Source organism: Toxorhynchites rutilus, chromosome 2 (genome assembly GCF_029784135.1).
Source record: "Toxorhynchites rutilus septentrionalis strain SRP chromosome 2, ASM2978413v1, whole genome shotgun sequence".
NCBI classification, from domain to species: domain Eukaryota; kingdom Metazoa; phylum Arthropoda; class Insecta; order Diptera; family Culicidae; genus Toxorhynchites; species Toxorhynchites rutilus.
The window spans coordinates 141,971,299-141,991,121 of NC_073745.1; the positions used below are offsets into that span (position 1 = coordinate 141,971,299).

At 38.3% G+C, this 19,823-nt stretch overlaps 1 protein-coding gene across 1 annotated transcript in view; it reads left to right on the forward strand.

Moving 5' to 3' along the window:
* The window catches only part of LOC129771792 (patched domain-containing protein 3), a 227,333-nt gene that overhangs the window by 133,033 nt on the left and 74,477 nt on the right, over nucleotides 1-19,823 (forward strand). Inside the window, exons 4-6 of the mRNA XM_055775826.1 lie at nucleotides 3,299-3,513; nucleotides 3,576-3,937; nucleotides 4,098-4,261. Of these exons, the coding sequence (XP_055631801.1) occupies nucleotides 3,299-3,513; nucleotides 3,576-3,937; nucleotides 4,098-4,261 (741 nt within the window). The remainder of the gene's footprint in view (nucleotides 1-3,298; nucleotides 3,514-3,575; nucleotides 3,938-4,097; nucleotides 4,262-19,823) is intronic.

A 19,823-nucleotide genomic window follows, 5' to 3' on the forward strand; every position in this document is an offset into this window, starting at 1 on the left:
AAATTATCACGTTTAAGCACAATGAATAAACGAACAACTCTTTTGAAATTTGGAATTGGCGTTAAATATACTTTATTCTAAGCAGTCTACAATTTATGAATGTATCTTGTTGAAATTCTAACTGTTTGTGTTGCAACAAAATAGAATCAGGGTGGTCTTATAGAAGTTGGACAGAGTGTATATCGATCACCATTTACCGCTAAAGCCATATATGCAGCCATTCCATGCCACCTGATAGAGTGGTTTTCAGATTTTCGTGCGAAGTGGTCGTTTTGTTGCATATCGCAAAATATGAGACCCGTTTTTTTAATTTTTTCATTAGAATGCTCATTTTCATTAGGATGCCCACTTCCGAAAAAATCAACCTTTTTCAATCTTTTCTAAGAATGACTTTTTTTTTAATTCATAACTTTTGAACTACTAAACCGATTCAGATAGTCGACATATAAAATTGAAGCCAATTTTGTTTGAAAAAATACCACAATTGCATAAAAGTTGGATTTTGTTTTCATAATTTTTGATTGTATTTATCTTTTATTGTTTGCATGGCTAAAAAATGGCTTTCTAAAACATTCATTTTTGGGGAAGAAGAAAACAAAATATTTTTTTTACCATCGGTTAGCATTGAAAAATCATAACTCGAAAGCGAAACTAAACACATCTCTGATTTTTAGGTATATGATGTAAAAAGTTTCAGCCTTCAAGAAAAAATATAGTGCCCCCTAGTTTGAACTATTTTGTTTTCTTCTTCCCCAAAAATGAATGTTTTAGAAAAATCATAACTTTTGAACAACAGGATCGATTCAGAAGATCGACATATCAAACTGAAACCAATGAGCTAGTCTTGATATCGCGAAAAAAACTGGACTTTTGTTCTCGTAATTATTGATTGTATTTGTTTTTTATAGTTTACATGATTAAAGATAGATAGCACGATATTTTTATATAGTTTTTTGAAAGCTGGTTTTTTTACCTAACATTCAAAAATCAGAGATGTGTTTTGTTCCATTTTAGAGCTATGATTTTTCAATTTATGTTGTTTCTAGTCTTTTTTAATATTCCTATCACAGCAAGTCAGCAAAAAACATCTCTGATTTTTGGATATGTAATAATGGATATATATAAAAAACAGCGCTCTCTTATCCAAAGCCACATAAACCTACATGTATAAAAAATAAAATAAACAATCAATAATTACGGAAACAAAATCCAAAATTTTTGCAAGTGCAATATTTTTCCAAAAAAGAAAAGCTAATTGTTTAGTCGTTCAAAACTTATGAATTTTCAAAAAAAGGAGAAAAACAATTTTCTGGCCACCCTAAAATGGAAAAAAATACAAAAAAAATAAACAAAAAACGGGTCTAATGTATTGCGATGAGGAACAAAACTATCACTTTTCAGGGAAATTTGAAAAACATAACAGAAACATTTTTGCATTTTTTATTGGCACAAGCTGTATAATGTTTAACAATTATTGTATTAAGATATAATGAAAAAAAAATTGCAAGAAAAGTGAAAACATTCCTATTTTCCATGAAAACGGTATCAAAAACCATAGCCTTTCAGGTCATTCAGATCTTCTAGCGTCGGTGCTCGTTCCAATTTTTATCGCGAGAGATTGCTGTACTTTCACATTAACAATCTAAATCGCAAAACTGTCGATGGGGACGTTCTACAAAAACTGATGGTTATCCATCAGCCCGCAGGACGATGCCAACAAGCTTCAAACTGATAGCCAAGCTTTAATTATTCCTCCCCTTGAAGTCTATGCCGTTTAATTATCTCTCGCCTCATTCTTGCATGAAGATTCTCACTAATAGGAAAAAAGCCATATTCGTCTATTCGTCTCGTGGTAATTCACGCGCAATATCAATGCAAAAAGCTGAGCCGCACCACACCACGATGTTACGATGTTGAGCAAAAGAGCTTCGATTTGCTTCCAATCAGGGCGTCGCGGCGGTGTGTGCGGCATGCAAGGTGTATTTACATAATTTGAATTCGAACCACTGGAATCGCGGAAAGGACTGCGAAGTAAACCGCCACTCGTTCGATTTGCATTTCGCGTGGAGGCTCGCTAGACTCATCTCGCCGACGAGTTGTTGGGGCCTTGGGGCACGTGGAAATAGACAAGAGAGTGAAAAAAAAATCGAAGCAAAAAGATTATGCCTCTTCTCACGCATTAATTTATTCGTGTGCGCGAGGTGCTGGGCTACATATTGTTGTTTACAGCGCCGTTTCGCTCCAAATTATGTATGCATTTGTTATCCAGCGTTGTTTATGGGAACACGGACAAATTAATCTATCATTGGCGGTGTGTTTGTTTTTGCTAGTGATGTGTTTCGTAATGAGAATGCCCCTTACGCAAAATAGGAACGGCTTATTATACTACAACTTCATTGGCCTGTTTTTCTTAGTTTTAAATGAAACTAATGTTCACTACAGATATGTTCTGTTCAGGACAGTATAGGGTCCTTAAATATCAGTTTGTTAAAGGTTCATCCTTTATATTTCCACACAAAGCTTGTACAGCTGTCAAAAGAAGAATGGAAGTACCGATCATCACGAGAAATAAAGTTATACAACAATTTCATGAAAAAAAATTTTTAATTGGAATTTAATTGGAATTTAATTGGAATTCAAGCCTAAGGGGTTTAAAAAATCAACGAAATGATTGCGCTTGCGGCGTGAAGTTCCCCAGTTCCATAATTCTAGCGTATAGTTTACTTGATATTTCACATGTTCACAAGATAATCATGCAACAATCCAACAAGCTTGAATAGAGAACGGAACAGCGTAAAAAAGTTCCGCTTAGTTCCTGATGAGATATGTACTCATATGTAACTATCAATAGGGCATGCTGGACATTGAGCTGCCAACTATTGCACGCCTGTTTCGTGACTCGAATACTCCGATCTCGATCTGCGTGGATAGCATGTTCCGTCGTTTACCCATCCAATCGAATTCAACTCGAGTCTCATTTTGCGTTAATGAGCTCTTGCATCTTCGAAAATAAACTATGATTTCGTTCCGCTGGAAAATGCACTGATATCCGCCGCAATCGCTCGTTATTAACATGTTTCATTTGAAGATGCACTACAGTCCAATTAGTTGCATGCGTTCATATAATGATGCGATGCTCACCACACGATCGTTTTCCATAAGTGCATTTGAGAGTAGCAATTCTCTAGTGTGCGCGATCAACGAGATTAATTTTCTCCATTTTTCATCCAATGCAGAAGTGCATTCACACGACGCTCATAGAGATTCTAATGCATTCGAATTTTTCATTTACTCCCAGGACGCTTCGGTCGGGTAATTATCGTCGCGAAGGATGGAAACAAGAATCTGCTACGAGGTGAGGTTTGGAAGGAGCTCCGGCTGCTGGATGGAATCATCCAAAATGCAACCGTCCACTTCGACGGGGACACATTCACCTATCGGGATGCATGCGCCCGGTGGGAAAACGAATGCTTCACCAACGACATCCTCAACCTGGATCAAATCATCGACGATGTAAGTGATCAATGTGTTCGTGTATCTCAATACTGAAAAAAAAATCCCATTCTCTCCAACAGGTGGAAGCGGGTGAGCTGAACCTCACCTTCCCGGTTATGTTCAACCCGGTCACGTGGGACGCGCACGTTTTCCCGGTGTTTTTCGGCGGGACGCAGGTGTCTGAGGACAACATCATCATCTCGGTGCCGTCGCTCCAGATGGTGTACTTTGTGACGGCGGACTCCAAGCGGCAGGACGTGCGCGGTGCCGAGTGGGAGGAAGCGTTCCTAGATGCGGTCGGTTACGCGGAAGATAACGGCGTGTTCAAGCACATCTCGGTCGCTCGGTTCGCGTCGCGTACGCTCGATCACGAACTCGAAAAAAACACGCGAACGGTCGTGCCGTACTTCGGGTCGACCTTCATTTTGATGGCGGTTTTCAGGTGAGTGATTTATTACTTACCGCTTTGATTTGCCGACTAATTGTCGGGTCACGATTGCGGTCGGTGGCGGTGTACAACGCGGCGGAGAAAGTCCAGATCCGGTGCAGGTTGTCTTTCAACGGCGATTCTTTTCTATTCTATTTCCATGAACCTGGGGCAGTGTTGTGACGTGCATGATGGGTGACGTGGTCCGTTCGAAGCCTTGGCTCGGTCTTATGGGAAATATCTCGGCGGTAATGGCGACGCTGGCTGCCTTCGGACTGGCCATGTACCTTGGCATCGAATTCATCGGCATCAATTTGGCGGCACCGTTCCTCATGATCGGTAAGTGGAGGTTTTGTTAACAATTACACAAATTACAGAAGTTATTTGTTTAATGTATCATACACAAAATTAAAAAGAGGGAACAAACAAGATAATTTCAGGCGATTTTACGAAGGCTGCAAAAAATAACACATGGGGATGAGTTTCGAGATATTTTTGGCTTGTATGTGCAGTAGACGAAAACATAAGAAAAGGAAAAAAAAACAATATTTCTGTACACATCAGAAAAATTTTCTGATTACAATGAACAAACGTACAAATGCGCGGACCAATCAATCCACGTACGTTTTGATTGCTTCAAATCTGGGGCTCCTCAAATTCGTATATTCGAGGAACTGTGGATGAAATTAATTCAGATTCTGAGGTTCTCTAGCAAAGGTAGCATGAGTCGTTACGTAGCTCTCTCGTCAACGGAATATTAAGGGTCATGATTGGCAACAATAATTCAGTTCTAATCTGTATAAAATTCCGTTCCGAAAATATTCCACTCAATGTCAATATTTTGGTTTATACAGACGTCGTCACTCTTACATCGCTTCAAAATTAATTTAAAAAAAGTGTTATCCCCCATCAACTTTGTTGCAAACTTGGCAGATGAAAAAGGCCTTACAATTTTCCCAGAAATATCTTAAAAAGAATAAAAAAAAACAAGCTATTCAACCTAATCCTCGATCAAACCCCAATAGTGGAAGGAAATTCTTTCAAAATCATTGGCTTATATGAGGGGTGCGTTGTATAAACGCCTCCGTAATAAAGTTTTTATTCCGTAATAAAGACGATTGCAATTCGAGTTCCCTGCATCCGTAGAACATCTGGAATATCTGGTTCAGTTAGACCGGACTAAGTAACATTTTTATTATTTCGAGTAAGTAGAACTCAATATTTTTTCTACAGCTCTTCAACGAGGTCTTATGATTATATTATTACAAAAAAAATCTCTTTAAAGTCAATCAAGAAGGTTCAACGACTGGTTATGTTTACTTGGTCCACTCAGACTGAACCAAAAAATAGTTTTCAGAGATTTGGACCAATATGACTGAACAATTTGATGATGAAATCATATAATTTATTCGAAATCATATAATTTAAACCGTGTTTCATTTTCCTAAAATAATCGATTAGTATTTATTTTCAAGTATAATTCTTGATTTTCTAAAAAAAATATGTTTTAACGACAAACGGGTTAGCGTCATTTTGAAAAAAAACAGTTTTGCGGTCAATTAAAGGCCACGGTTGGATTTGGAATCGATCATGAAAAGTTTAGTAATTAAATTTTTTACTCTCTGGCACTCGGAGCATGCGGAGAAATTCAAAATTTCATTTGAAATTCCTTCCATTTTCTAGTTATCAGAGAAAACGTGACTTCTGTTTAGTCGCTATGGTTGTATGCACTTGGTCCACTCCGACTGCATGCTTTTATTAATTGTTGCTGATTATTCCTGAAATTTATGCCACAAACCTGTTCGCAACATTAGTGTCATACTGTGATCTGATAAAAGTAGAATGAAGGTCAATAAATTTTTGGTTGGTTACTACTATTAGCTCATTTTTTCTAATTTTGTTACTTAGTCCGGTCTGACTGAACACCGTCCATCTAGCATACGCATCTATCATACGAATCGTCAATTCTTGGCCCCATCAGAATTATACATGGTTCCGATCTTTTCAGCAGAGGTGGAGATACAGATAGCTGTACCCAACAAATTAACAAAATATGGTTAAAAAAATCAGATTTCAATTTAAAATCAAGAATACTACAGGGTCTTTCAAATTAAACGCTCACGCAAAAAAATTCAATAACTTCTACAAAAGTGAACCGATTTTTATTTTCAAAAAACGAAAATAAAGCTTATTTTAGGACATTTTCGATGCGAGCACCCCTTTTTTCGATAATGCGTTTTAAACGGTAAACAAAATTATTCATGCACAACTCTAACATTACGACTTCGATGCTGTTGAGAATCCGAGTTATTTCTTCTTTGAATTCCTCCAAATTTTGCGGCTTATTAACATAGCAACGGTCCTTTACGTACCCCCAGAGGAAGTAATCGATGACAAGAAATGTTGAAATTCTTACCATAAGAGGACAAAGTTTCATTAAGACTTCGGTTGCTCGAGTAATACGATTTCACTAAAAATACACGTTCTTGTAAATTGTACATCTTGACACCTAAAACCATCCGATCAAACTGAACGAGTAGCCGAATATTATCGTCCCGAAGTGGGGAATGCTGTGTTACCATCGACGGAGCGAAAAAAAAATATTATAAGGAGCTTTTCGATTTTTTTGCGTGAGCGTTGAATCTGAAAGACCCTGTATTTATAGCGTTGTCTTGATTATGCTTTGACACATCCAGTCTTCGGAATTGAACACAGTTCTTTTTTTTTTTTTTTTTTATTAAATCGTTTATTTTTACAGGCTCAGTTACATAAGTTTAAAGGAGCCAAACTCCTGACTGTATACACAGTTCTGATGTGCAACACTTTTTTTTTGCACCCAGTTGAACTCTCTCTCCATGCGCACACCTGCGCCCGTACGAATCAACGCACACCGAAACAAAGTTCAAATGTTCTGTTGTCAACACGGTTCGCTTTTGAGTTCGAACATCCTCACTGCACCGTATCCATACACCGGCTTATATTCCCAATTTTAAACCGAGCTCGAATCTAGTCTTCCTGCGTTGCTTTCTCTGTTGGTGCGAATTGTATGAGGGTGCGCTGTTGCTTAGCTTAGAACAAGCGAAGACAAAACGGGCGCTAGAATTTTATGTGTGTGTGTGTGTGTGTGGGTATAGAATGAGGGGGAATTTAGTATGTGAATTCTGCACCGTGCTGATTTTGGGCTCACTTGTTTTGAGTTCGGTGCGCTTCGTGCCAAGAATGAAGTTTGTTTTCAGCATGCGTTTGTTTTTAGCGCACGCTGATGAAAATTGAATTCTAGCGCAACACAGCGTAGGTTTTCTGAAGACTGGACACATCACATAATATCATAGAATACATGACAAAGGCGTAATATAAAGATGTCTGCTTCTTTAAGCCGATTTATTAGTAACTCCGTTAAGTTTACCTCTTGATTCGTCGTAAGTCAGGATATCGTCCATTGGAATGTCAGTTCCTTCGATTTCACCCAGAAAGGAAGAAATGAGGGTTTGGAATAGCTCAGGTGCCGACGCCAATCCGAACGGGAGATGTACACGAGTACCTTCTCCAGGACCTTCCAAACTTAAAGTACTTCTGTGAATGTTTTGCCACTTTACTTGCCAGAATCCTTTCTTGCAGTCCAGAATGGAAAAACACTTGGCGTTACGAATTCTGGAAGAGATCTCCTCTATGTCGCGCAAGGGATAGTGACGACGAACAATATGCTTGTTGACGTCTGTCGGATCGATACATAGGCGAATTTTCTTATCTTTCTTCACGACGATGAGATTACTCATTACCGGCGTAGGTTCTTGACCCCTATAATACAGCCATTCCATGTCGATCTAATATAGGGGTTCTCAGATTTTCGTCAAAAGTTGTAATTTTGTTCTTTATCGCAAAAAATTAGAACCTTATTTTTTTTATTTTTTTCATTACTATGAAAAAACTAAAAAAAGCTTTAAAAAACCAACTCAATCAATAATTACGAAAACGAAAATCCAAATTTTGAACAAAAATAACTCCTAAGCTTCAATTTGATGTGTCGATCATCTGAATCGGTCCAGTAGTTCAAAAGTTATGAATTTTTGTAGTGGTAAAAAGGAAGAAAAATTGTTTTTTGAACCATCGACTAACTTTGAAAAACCATATCTCAAAAACGAAAAAAAAAAGCATCTCTGATATCAAGATATGTTATGTAAAAATTTCAGCTCTCAAGACAAAATATAAAAAAATATAGCGCCAAAGCCATTAAATCAATAAAAAACGGCTACAATCAACAATTACGAAAATTAAATTCCTTTTTGTTTTGCAAGTTCAATACTTTCTAAGTTCAGGTTTTAGGTTTAGTAGTTCAAAAATTATGAATTTTTGAATTTTTGAAGTAATTTTTTGGAAAAAAAAAGTGGCAAAATTTGATTTTTCGGACCAAATGAAAAAATATAAAAAAACGAGTCTAATATTTTGCGATAAAGAACAAATCTACCACTTTTCACGAGAACCACTATATTGGTTTGGCATGGAATGGCTGAATACCACGAACTATCTAGTCCTTCAATAAGAGATGTTTATTCCTTCCTGCTGCGTGGCAAAGTCGCAATCTTGAATTGCCGCTCGTAAATTAATCAAAAAAATATCGAAGCTTCCTCCAATTTTCTGCTCATTTTTTAGAAACAAGTAGGTACTGTATGTAGGATTCGCTTTTGGGTTGAGCGCCTCACTTCTGGATCCTTCTTCTGAGCATCCGTAAGCTGAATTTTTTTTTATGTCCCTATGACCGGTTCAAGACTATTAATTAGAATTCCCACTGGCCCATCCTTCTGAAGTTGATTGATACCCGAAGCCAATTCGAACCATTTATATTGTTTCAACCAATCTTTCCAAATTCGATTGATTCTGTATGTGTATGCGTTCTGGCGGCTGTGCGGAAAAGTTTTGTACTAGCTTTTGCGTAGTACCACTGTTTTCGGTCGTCATTTTTCATGAATTCCCATATTTTACATTATTTGGAACACGACACACTCGTGACCTTCGCACTTCCGAAGACACAAACCGTATTTACGATGATTTTTATCGATATTAACGTTGAAAAACGAAAATAGTGTCAAGCGTAAACACGCACTGTCAGAGAAGAACCTTGAGTGGTTCTAATGAGCTTTATGGGATTATTTAAATATTCAAATATTACGTAACGCACTTAGAAAGGGAGGAGTGAATACTTAGTAGAATCTGGTTTAAAAATAAATACAAATAAGTCTAGACAGTTTCATACAAACGACCATTTGTTACGTGTTATGTAGGGAAGAGGGATTAGAGAATATGCGTTACGTAATATTTGAACGACCCCTAGTTGAAAAATTAGGTTTTCAACTTTCCCCAGGGTTGAAAAAACATGGGGTAAGTTGAAATAATCCGAGTTCTACACACAAAAATGAATTTTCGGTTTAGTTGAGTTTTCAAAATCACTAATAAAAATCACTTAAGTATCACTATTTGATTACGTGACTTGCAATTCTGATGATATTTTTATTAAACATCGATGTTTTCGGACTGTCAGCGCGCAACATGTTTGTTTTGATCTCATGAACGACGAAAATGAAATAAAGGCACGGGTTGCGTTAAGGCGTTAAGGCAATATTCTGGTTACGATTTTCATAAAGTTGGTTAAAAGGTTCAGTTTACTGAAAATATATATCACATCAATCCATCTTTCCTAGTAAAGTGATAGTTTCCGTATCAACTTACCCCGTGTTTCAACTTGCCCCGGTGTGCCTTACTTGATAATTTGATATGAATATCAAAGATTTCTTCCATCATTTTGAAAGCAAATGTTAAAATAATTGAAATAATTTCTTCGAGAATGTTCCTGTCACTTCAGCTTACAATGCGTTTCCTGATTACAGAGCCACTATTTTCGTTGACGGTTACTAAGTGACTTACAATAGTATTTCTGTAACTCATCGATTCTTCCACCACCTTTCACTCTATATTTTATTTTAGTCTCAATTATCCTAATAAAATCCTGTGCATACGAATTTGGATATAATATCGTCTTAAACGGCGGGACAGACAAACTTTTTCTGGTACCACGTTGAATAACAGGCATGAAATTTCATCGATCCATCGAAATCGAGTCTCAAGAGATTAAGAGATTCTCAAAAGATTCTGACTCGCCTGAGATTTACTCACGATTCATAAATATTTGGGTAAGTCTTGATTGATGATCGTCCTTCATGTTTCATCGCTGTTATCGGTTGATCATATCATATATGACTTCAAATACGATGAAGGTGTCCTCTACTAAGATCTAGTATTGCAGATGCAGATGCATCTGTACATAGATATATTTTATATTAGGCTGTCAAAAAAGTCCTGCGGTATTTCCGCGAGGTGCCGTTGTAAGCGCGTAGTTCTAGTTGTATTCATTGTATCGAGTCATACTATAGCTTGTTGGAAAGGTATTTTTGCGCGCTATAATATAGTCCTTGACAGTGTTTTGTTTGGTTAAGTCGTTCGTGAGTTATAGTGTCGCAAATATGGAGCAAAATAAAGAGAAAATCCGACATATTTTACAGTACTACTATGACAAAGACAAAAATGCATCTCAAGCTGCCAATAAAATTTGTGCAGTTTATGGACCCGATACAGTTTCCATTTCCACCGCACAACGATGGTTTCAACGTTTTCGTTCTGGTGTAGAGGTCGTCGAAGATGCGCCACGCTCCGGAAGGCCTGTCGTCGAAAATTGCGACAAAATCGCTGAATTAGCCGAGAAAGACCGGCATAGTAGCAGCCGGTGAATCGCATGTGAATCGCTGCTGAATCGCAACAAAATCGACCCGTTTCTGAAGCGGATGGTGACTGGCGATGAAAAGTGGATCACTTACGACAACGTGAAGCGCAAACGGTCGTGGTCGAAGCCCGCTGAAGCGGCTCAGACGGTGGCCACGCCCTCATTAACGACCAGGAAGGTTCTGCTGTGTGTTTGGTGGGGTTGTCAAGGAATAATCTATTATGAGCTGCTTCCCTATGGCCAAACGCTCAATTCGGACCTGTACTGCCAACAACTGGACCGCTTGAAGGTAGCACTCATGAAGAAGAGGCCATCTTTGATAAACAGAGGCCGAATTGTCTTCCATCAGGACAATGTCAGGCCACACACTTCTTTGGTGACGCGCCAGAAGCTCCGGGAGCTCGGATGGGAGGTTCTTTTGCATCCGCCGTATAGTCCGGACCATGCACCAAGTGACTACCACCTGTTTTTGTCCATGGCGAACGAGCTAGGTAGTCAGAAGTTAGCCACAAAAGAGGCCTGTGAAAATTGGCTATCCGAGTTTTTTTGCCAATAAGGAAGTGAGCTTCTATAACAGGGGTATAATGAAGTTGGCATCTCGTTGGGAACAAGTCATCGAACAAAACGGCGCATATTTGACTTAAAACAGATGATTGTAACTAATTTTACGAACAAATGAAAATTCAAAAAAAATACCGCAGGACTTTTTTGACAGCCTAATATGTACAAAATTAGGGGTGCTCCCTTGGCCGAGTGGTTAGCGTCATAACTAACATGCCGGGTGTTCGGGTTCGATTCCCGTTCTGGTCGGGGGAATTTTTCGTCAAAGAAATTTCCTCCGACTTGCACTGCGATCACGCGTATTCTAGAGCTTGCCACTCAGAATGCATTCAAGGCGTGTTATTTGGCATAGAAATCTCAACTAAGTACTAATAAAAATGACGCAAGTAATACTACATTGAGACGGCGAAATTCCTCTAGGAATGTTAGTGCCTTTGAAGAAGAAGATATGTACAAAATTCTGAACTGCCTTTGAAAGCTCCGCTGTAGAGTAATCTGTCTCATGATCCTTACGTTGGCCTGCTCAACAACATCGGTAAAATATTCACCCGCTTCATGTAGCATCAATGATAGCGACACGAAGAACCAATCATCGATCGAAACATGAGAAATTGCGTTTCCGTAGTGATCCCCAGGAACTAATAAAGGCAGTGGTGGAAGGAATATTTCGTTAACACGTTGAGCCCCATATCGATTCCTCTAAACTGACATTGAGCTTTTCGTTAGGGAAGTGTGATCACAGCACCCAAAATTTGCATAATATATATGATATAGCAATATAATATCAATATGAGAGAGAGAGAAACAAGAGACACATTGCGAATATGCACACATTAAAGCTTTTCGCATACTTTGTCACATAAACGGCCCAGACCGAGAAGAATATAGATTCACATTTATGTTCTCCTTTTTACTCTTAGAAAACACTTTCCAACTTCATTTTACAATGAGGTGTAATCTTATTACGCATTTAAGCAACAGCACCAGTAGCTATGTGGATAGCGTGGTCGTGTTAAACACCCTTGTATTCCATCTGGTCTTGGTTCGATCCCCGTTGACATCGTTTGGACATTTTTTGGATACATTCCCAAGCAGATATTCTGAGCAAAAGAGATGTCTGGTCCCATACATACAAACATTTTAAGGCTTTCGAAAAATGGGCTTTTATTTGTTCTTTTTACCGTTTAGCGCACGAAAAAACATTTTTGCTGCCGAAGAAGAGATGTTTTCTGCCAACGCTAGTTTGCTGACTGACAGTTACAAAATAATACAATAACGAATACACTGAATTATTTTTTTACGCGGCCGATGCGTGCGCGCAGAAAATAAAATCGCGTAGTTCCGAGCATATCGCGTAAAAAAAGCGTAATTTCGAGAGAATCACGTAAGAAAAGATTGCCCCACCAACGGTGCGCGCTTGTCACAACTACACTCGCAAACGCTCTCGCTTGAAACAAAATCACGTAAAAAAGAATTCAGTGTATATGGTTTGTTTTCGAATGTGTTATAAACTGTGACTGATTTCTATTCGAATTTCTGACTATTTTGTTTTTTATGCCATAAATATCTCTGCGAGCTGGGACCGACACAGATGATGAGGAAACGCTCTTAATGCGGGCTGAATGGAAAGCGCATCGAGAACAATTCGGGGCTCAACGTGTTGATTGGACACAAACCACTTTTTTTCAACTATTAGCAATTACGCTACCATTTTTTGGTATTTTCGCTGGGAAATTTCGAGTGGGAAATCTTGAAGAACGCTTTGGAAAAGTCTGTTTATACATAAAATAGATCTGTTTTCGCTTGTAATGCTCCTCAATCACTGTATTTATTTGCTACTTGGTCCTGGACAAATAAATAATTCAGAAAATTATGATAAAGCATGTAGCTTGTTTTTAACCATTTTTCAACCAATCACCGAAATTGTCACGTAACTAACTTTTCAATACATGCTTATGAATCATAAGTTATGATACATAGCGAAGTTCACGTTGATTCCAAAATCCCAAATAACGAAAGAAGCAACATTAGTAATACTTCAAACAGGTCACCCAGTACATTTCGGTTGATAAACTTCATAAAACTCACTGGATAATCTAACGAAAGTTTGCAATCTCTTTTTCTCGGTACGAAGACATTAAAATTGAATGGACAGATCGAGCAACTGTTCAATCAAGCGGTTCGCCGTCACAAATTTTTCAAGCTATACACATTCTGACACAGGTTCATTGCTGTGACATACGTAACATTTCATCAACGATTTTAAACGGTTCAGTAATATCTGCTCGGCCGAAGTGTGTCATTGCATCAGTCTTTTCCACTCCAGCGACCCCCGCTATCGGAACCAATGAAGAGGAAAAACCATTTACCGATAATTGTTTCTGTTTTCTTGAATTACAAAAAACACAACAAACTACTGCTTCCATTTCTCATCATTTCGCATGCATACTCACTTCGATGCATGCGTGCATACCCCCCGGTGTCGAGGAAACTCCTGACAGAGATTATGAAAAAGTGCATAAAAGCAACTTGCATAATTCTAAATGAACGCTGGTACCGCTAGCAGTGATGGGCAACAGCAATTTAAAATTTCTCAATGAAGAGAAAAATGATAGTTGTTTACAAGTCAGGTAAACGGAGGTTCATTTTTCTCCCTTCTAATCATCTCGTCCAAGTCGCAACCCAGCCGAATTCTCGATCCAAAGTATAATCTCTTCACATATAAATCACAATTAAAACAGAACCGCGATGAGCAGTGATGATGCCAGTTGCTGAAATACAATAAATTGAGGCACGCCGCCTAATATCGATTGCATGCACACACATTTATTATTTCGAAAATAGTGGGTGAGTCTCGCGTATCGAACGCGAGCCGCAATTTGCTCATGAAATTTCTTCGTATATTGCTGCAATATGTGTACCGAGTACCAAGTGTGAAGCAATTTTGATGCGATGTGTGGGGTTGGACGGAGGAACAATTTTTTGTATTTGTAATCGCCACGGTTAGGGCAATTGTTTGGTGGCACAAAAAGCGGTCAAAATATTTGTTTGGTTCGAGGGGCGAGCGAATTAGTGGTGGTTAGAAAAGAAGATGTTATTTCTACTCCCAAATCGAAGGCCCCCTGCGTGCAGGTATTGATTTCGATGATGGAATTTAGGTTCAGCGTGATGAGCCCGCAGTTGGGCGCGGTTGGGTGCGGATAAGTGTCGGTGCAATTAGCGCGAAAACATTAATAAAAACTGAAGAGAAGAAAATTGAAGCGACTTTCTGACTTTTGTCGGTTGCACTGATTGCAAACAGCGGTGCTGTTCCAATTGGCGCGGAATTCAATTTATTTACGCGCTAGATACGATCGATTGAAGGTAATAGGTGCGGTGGTATATGTGGTAGAACCAACCAAGTGTGTTATAATAACTATTCACGTTTTGATTAGTCATAATGATTGTAATTGTTAAATTGAAAAATCTACACAAATGAGAGCACGCAAGTAATCGACCGGTGGAATCTGATTACGCTGATAGATTTTGAGTGAAAACAAAATAATTGCTTATTTGGGAATGTATAAGGAATGATGGTATTACCTCCCAGAATGGGCAGTTGAACGCTGAAGAAATAAATTCTATGATGCCAATATCAAGGATCTACTTAACGGAATGCGGAAATATACAGATTGGCAGACACTAGAAATTGTTTTATCAATCCAGTTCAAGAGTTCCAGAGACCATTACAATTTTGAATAAATTTATAGAGAACTTACACATTAAAGATGAAGAGATATAAAGAGTTTGTGTATATGGAGTACAGGATTCGATTATATACAGGCATGAACAATTATAAGAAGATTATAAATAGGCATAAAAATCTTGGACGTTTGGAAACTTTTCTCAATTTCTGAACTATTTTATGAAAAACTACTACCGTAATTTTATAGAATTGTTTGTTAACTATAAAAAATAATCAATCAAAACCTTTCAGTAACCCCTCGTTTCTTCATCTAATGATAGTTAGAGATGTGCGGTATTGTTAGCAATCGATATTTATTAGATATAAAAAAAGTGTACATTTTATTAAAAACAGCACTAGATAACAATTTGCTCAATTTAGTTTGAATAGAAAACAATTTTGTTAAGTAAAAATATCAATTTCATGAGTCTTTTTTCATTGCATCATATTTGGCTGGATTCGATTCATAAAACATAAACCAAATATTTTATTTCAATGGCAGCCAAAATAAAAATAGAAAACAAGTATAAAAATTCCACAATTTGGGGAATAACAAATCACACAATAAAAGCAAAGTGTGAAGCTTCAATGACCCGTTGAAGACGTTTGGGCATACTATCGACCAAATTCTGGAGGTGCTTAGGGTCGATTTCGTTCCACGCTTTCTAGAAAGCCGTGAAATGAGCGTCTTTATTAGTTACATCTAGTTACATCTTAATCACGTTGAGATCAGGAATTTGAGGGGCCCATTCGAGGGGTTGTAAATTGCGTGAACGGAATTAGGCTTTGGTCTTCTCAGCAGTATGCTTCGGGTCGTTGTCCCGTTGGGAAACGAAGCCGTTTCGTACACCAGTTTTTCGAAGCGGTTCCTTCAGGTTGTTCTTAAGAATGTCAATGTAGACATCTGATGTCATGGTTCAGTGAATTTACACCACATTTGCAACACCAGCCCAGGAAAAGCATCCCCCATCATTACATTGTCTCTTCCGTGCTTGACTGTAGCCTGCAAATGATGTTCCTGCAATCCTTCATCATCCTTCCGCCACTTTTTTTCGCGCCGTTTCTTGTTGAAAAGCTCAAATTTCGATGCGTCAGTCCAAAATACTTTTTTTTTTAAATCTTTGGGTATGTGAACATATTTCTGGGTAAATTCCAATCGTTTCAGTTTATTTTTATTTTTTTTTGTTGATAAACGCACGTTTTTTTGGTTGGGAATTTGTTCTTGAGTCCATGCTCAGCTTATCTGTGGCGTACGTTTCTGGCCGATTTCTTGAATGATTTCGACTGATTGATTTTCCGGATGATTCGTTGAGCCGTCCGGCTATTGGTCTAATATTAGAATATCAATTTTCGGCATACAAAAACGATATTCTAATATTTTTTCGGAAAACTTTATTGAGTGAATAGAATCAATAATGAACCAAACAATCAATGTTTCTCATATGGGGCTACTTTGTCCTCTACAACGAAGGATTTTTAGACGATTTAGACGATGAAGCGACTTTGCGAGGGAGAATATTATTTTAGGAAGTTTTATCAAACAATTTGTCACATTCCAGATCAAAGTTCAATAATTTTCATAAATTCCTCACACGTATCTAATTTGCACCTAACTATTTGCAACTGGCACGGATTCTTAATTCAAGTTATCTTTCTATATCATCAATTATAATTTCTCTAATCATTGTCCACTCACCAAACAAGATGTGTTCATTTATCTGTTTTGGATGTTTTTTTATTAATGCTGCTTTGAAACTCTGCTCATTCAGAAATATAATTTTATACAATCCATTAATTTTGTTGTATTTCTCCTAGATTATCGATCCGTTTTCCAGTTTACTCCAACGCCATGTCGTTAAAAAAATTTCACAGTTTTGGAGATTTAGCCTCCTGTATTTCAGTTGAATCAACTAGACTATTCATGGAGATTCGACAGTAAGCCGGGTCTCCTACATGGGACTCCCCCAGGGCTCATGCTTAAGCCCCCTTTTGTACAACTTCTATGTAAGCGACATCGACAATTGCCTTACACAAAATTGCAGCTTAAGACAACTTGCAGATGATGGAGTGGTGTCTGTCGTAGGATCAAACGAATCCGACCTGCAAGAACCCTTACAAGATACTTTGAACAATTTTTCAACCTGGGCCATTGGGCTAGGGGTCGAATTCTCCACGGAGAAAACAGAGATGGTGGTTTTTTCTAGGAAGCATAAACCAGCAAAACCAAAGCTTCAACTTTTGGGTAAACCGATCACTCATGCTATGTCATTCAAGTATCTTGGGGTCTGGTTCGACTCCAAATGCACTTGGGGGGCCCATATTAGGTATCTGAGTAAAAAATGCCAACAAAGAATAAACTTTCTCCGTACAATTACCGGCACATGGTGGGGAGCCCACCCCGAAGATCTTATAATGTTGTATCGAACAACTATTCTCTCAGTGATGGAGTATGGCAGTTTCTGTTTTCAATCAGCTGCCAAAACACACCTCATTAAACTCGAGCGAATTCAGTATCTTTGTCTCCGTATTGCGTTGGGATGTATGCCCTCAACGCATACCATGAGTCTCGAGGTTTTGGCAGGCGTACTCCCACTAAAAGATCGCTTCAATTTATTATCTCTTCGGTTCCTCATCCGGTGTAAGGTTATGAACCCATTGGTGATCGGAAATTTTGAGCAACTGATCGAGCTAAATTTTCACTCTGGATTCATGAGTTCATATCATGAATTCATCTCCATGCAGGTTGTTCCTTCTTCGTATATTCCCAACCGTGTTTGTTTTCCTGACTACATCAATTCCTCTGTACATTTTGATCTGTTCATGAAGGAGAAAATCCATGGAATTCCAGATTATCTTCTATCGGGGATCGTTCCTACGATCTTTAATGCAAAGTATGGGCGTATCAATTGCGATAATATGTACTTTACTGATGGGTCCTCTATGAATGAGTCCACAGGATTTGGAGTGTTCAACGTATTTTTTAGCACCTCACACAGTCTTCAGTATCCTTGCTCAGTGTATATTGCTGAATTGGCAGCAATACACTGGGCGCTGGACAGCGTCGCCTCACGACCTGTTGAACACTATTACATTGTAACGGATAGTCTTAGCTCTGTCGAAGCTATCCGTTCAGTGAGGCCGGAAAAGCACTCGCCGTATTTCCTTGAGAGAATACGAGAAGTTTTGAGTGCTTTAACCAGACGCTGTTATGTCATTACCTTTGTCTGGGTCCCTTCTCATTGCTCAATTCCGGGTAATGAGAGGGCTGACTCATTAGCAAAGGTAGGTGCGATTGAAGGCGATATTTATCAGCGTCAAATCGCCTTCAATGAATTTTATTCTTTAGTCCGTAAAAATACCATCGCTAATTGGCAACGCAAATGGAACGAAGATGAATTGGGCCGGTGGCTCCACTCAATTATCCCTAAGGTTAGCTTCAAACCATGGTTCAAAAGTCTGGACTTGAGTCGAGACTTTATTCGAACCTTCTCCCGACTCATGTCCAACCACTGTTCGTTAGACGCGCTACTCTTTCGTATTAATCTTGCCGACAGCAATCTTTGTGTTTGTGGCCACGGTTACCACGACATCGAGCACGTTGTTTGGTCGTGCGAGTTGTATCTTGTCGCCAGATCGAATTTAGAAAACTCCCTCAGGGCTAGAGGAAGACAGCCCAATGTGCCGGTGAGAGATGTGTTGGCTCGGTTAGACCTTGATTACATGTCCCAAATCTATATTTTCCTTAAAGCTATCGATGTTCGTGTGTGATTATCCTTATATCCTTATATCCTTTGCGTGCAATTGGTCCCCTTGCTACAAACAGTAGAATAAGTTGAAATGTAAATACACAATAGATATACGAATATATTTAAGAATTGAGTGTATGAGATTATCATTATTGTAACAATTTCCTTATATCCCATCCTTTTCCTGAACAAATATGTCACCCTACTAAACTCGAGTAGACCGCGAGTAATCGGTTTTCTACCTTACTTACCTTAGATTAAGAAAATGTTTATGTATAGTAATAAAAATATAATTAAGAATTCAGCTCCTTTAAACTTATGTAACTGAGCCTGTAAAAATAAACGAATTTAATAAAAAAAAAAACTAGACTATTACGAACACTTTGCACCTCACTGTTCAAAAATACATCTTTCCTTTTATGTTGAAAAATTCTAATGAAATGCCAACAAGGCCAATAAATGTTTGAAAGATCACTAACCGATTTCCGTTGTCATAGTTTAAGGTATGAGTTTTCAAAAAAAAACGCGTAGTACAACGAGACATTTTTCTTGTTGAACGAAATAGGAAGGTAATCCGTCATGATACAAAGAATCTTCTAGATAGAGAGTTAAACGAAAGGAATCGTGTGTTACGTGGTCAAGCAACTTGGCATAATGTTCACCGACGAAAACACAAAAACCCTTCAATTGTTCTACACGAACCCACAATTAGCAAACAAACTCTTCCTCTGCAAATACACTGAGCAAAATTTTAATCCAAATTCCAATCACCAATTCCGGATTCCAATAATTCCAAATTTATTAAAAACAATGACAAATGAATAGTTTTAAATTCTTTATACTCAAAATAAGGTACAGATTGATGTAAAGACGGGTCAATCAAAAATGGTCGAAAAAATGGTACTATCCCGTTAAAAATGGTACGTTTGGTCAGCCTACCTCTTCCGGATCTCCCAGCAAGCGAACCGTAAACATTCTGCTTATGCACAATTTCACGATCTGCTCCCCGGTTTATTCCGAACTTCTCTGCAATCTCCCGCTATGAAATCTGCTGCAAATGATCCTGAACAACAAGATTTCGGACTTGCATGCTGACTT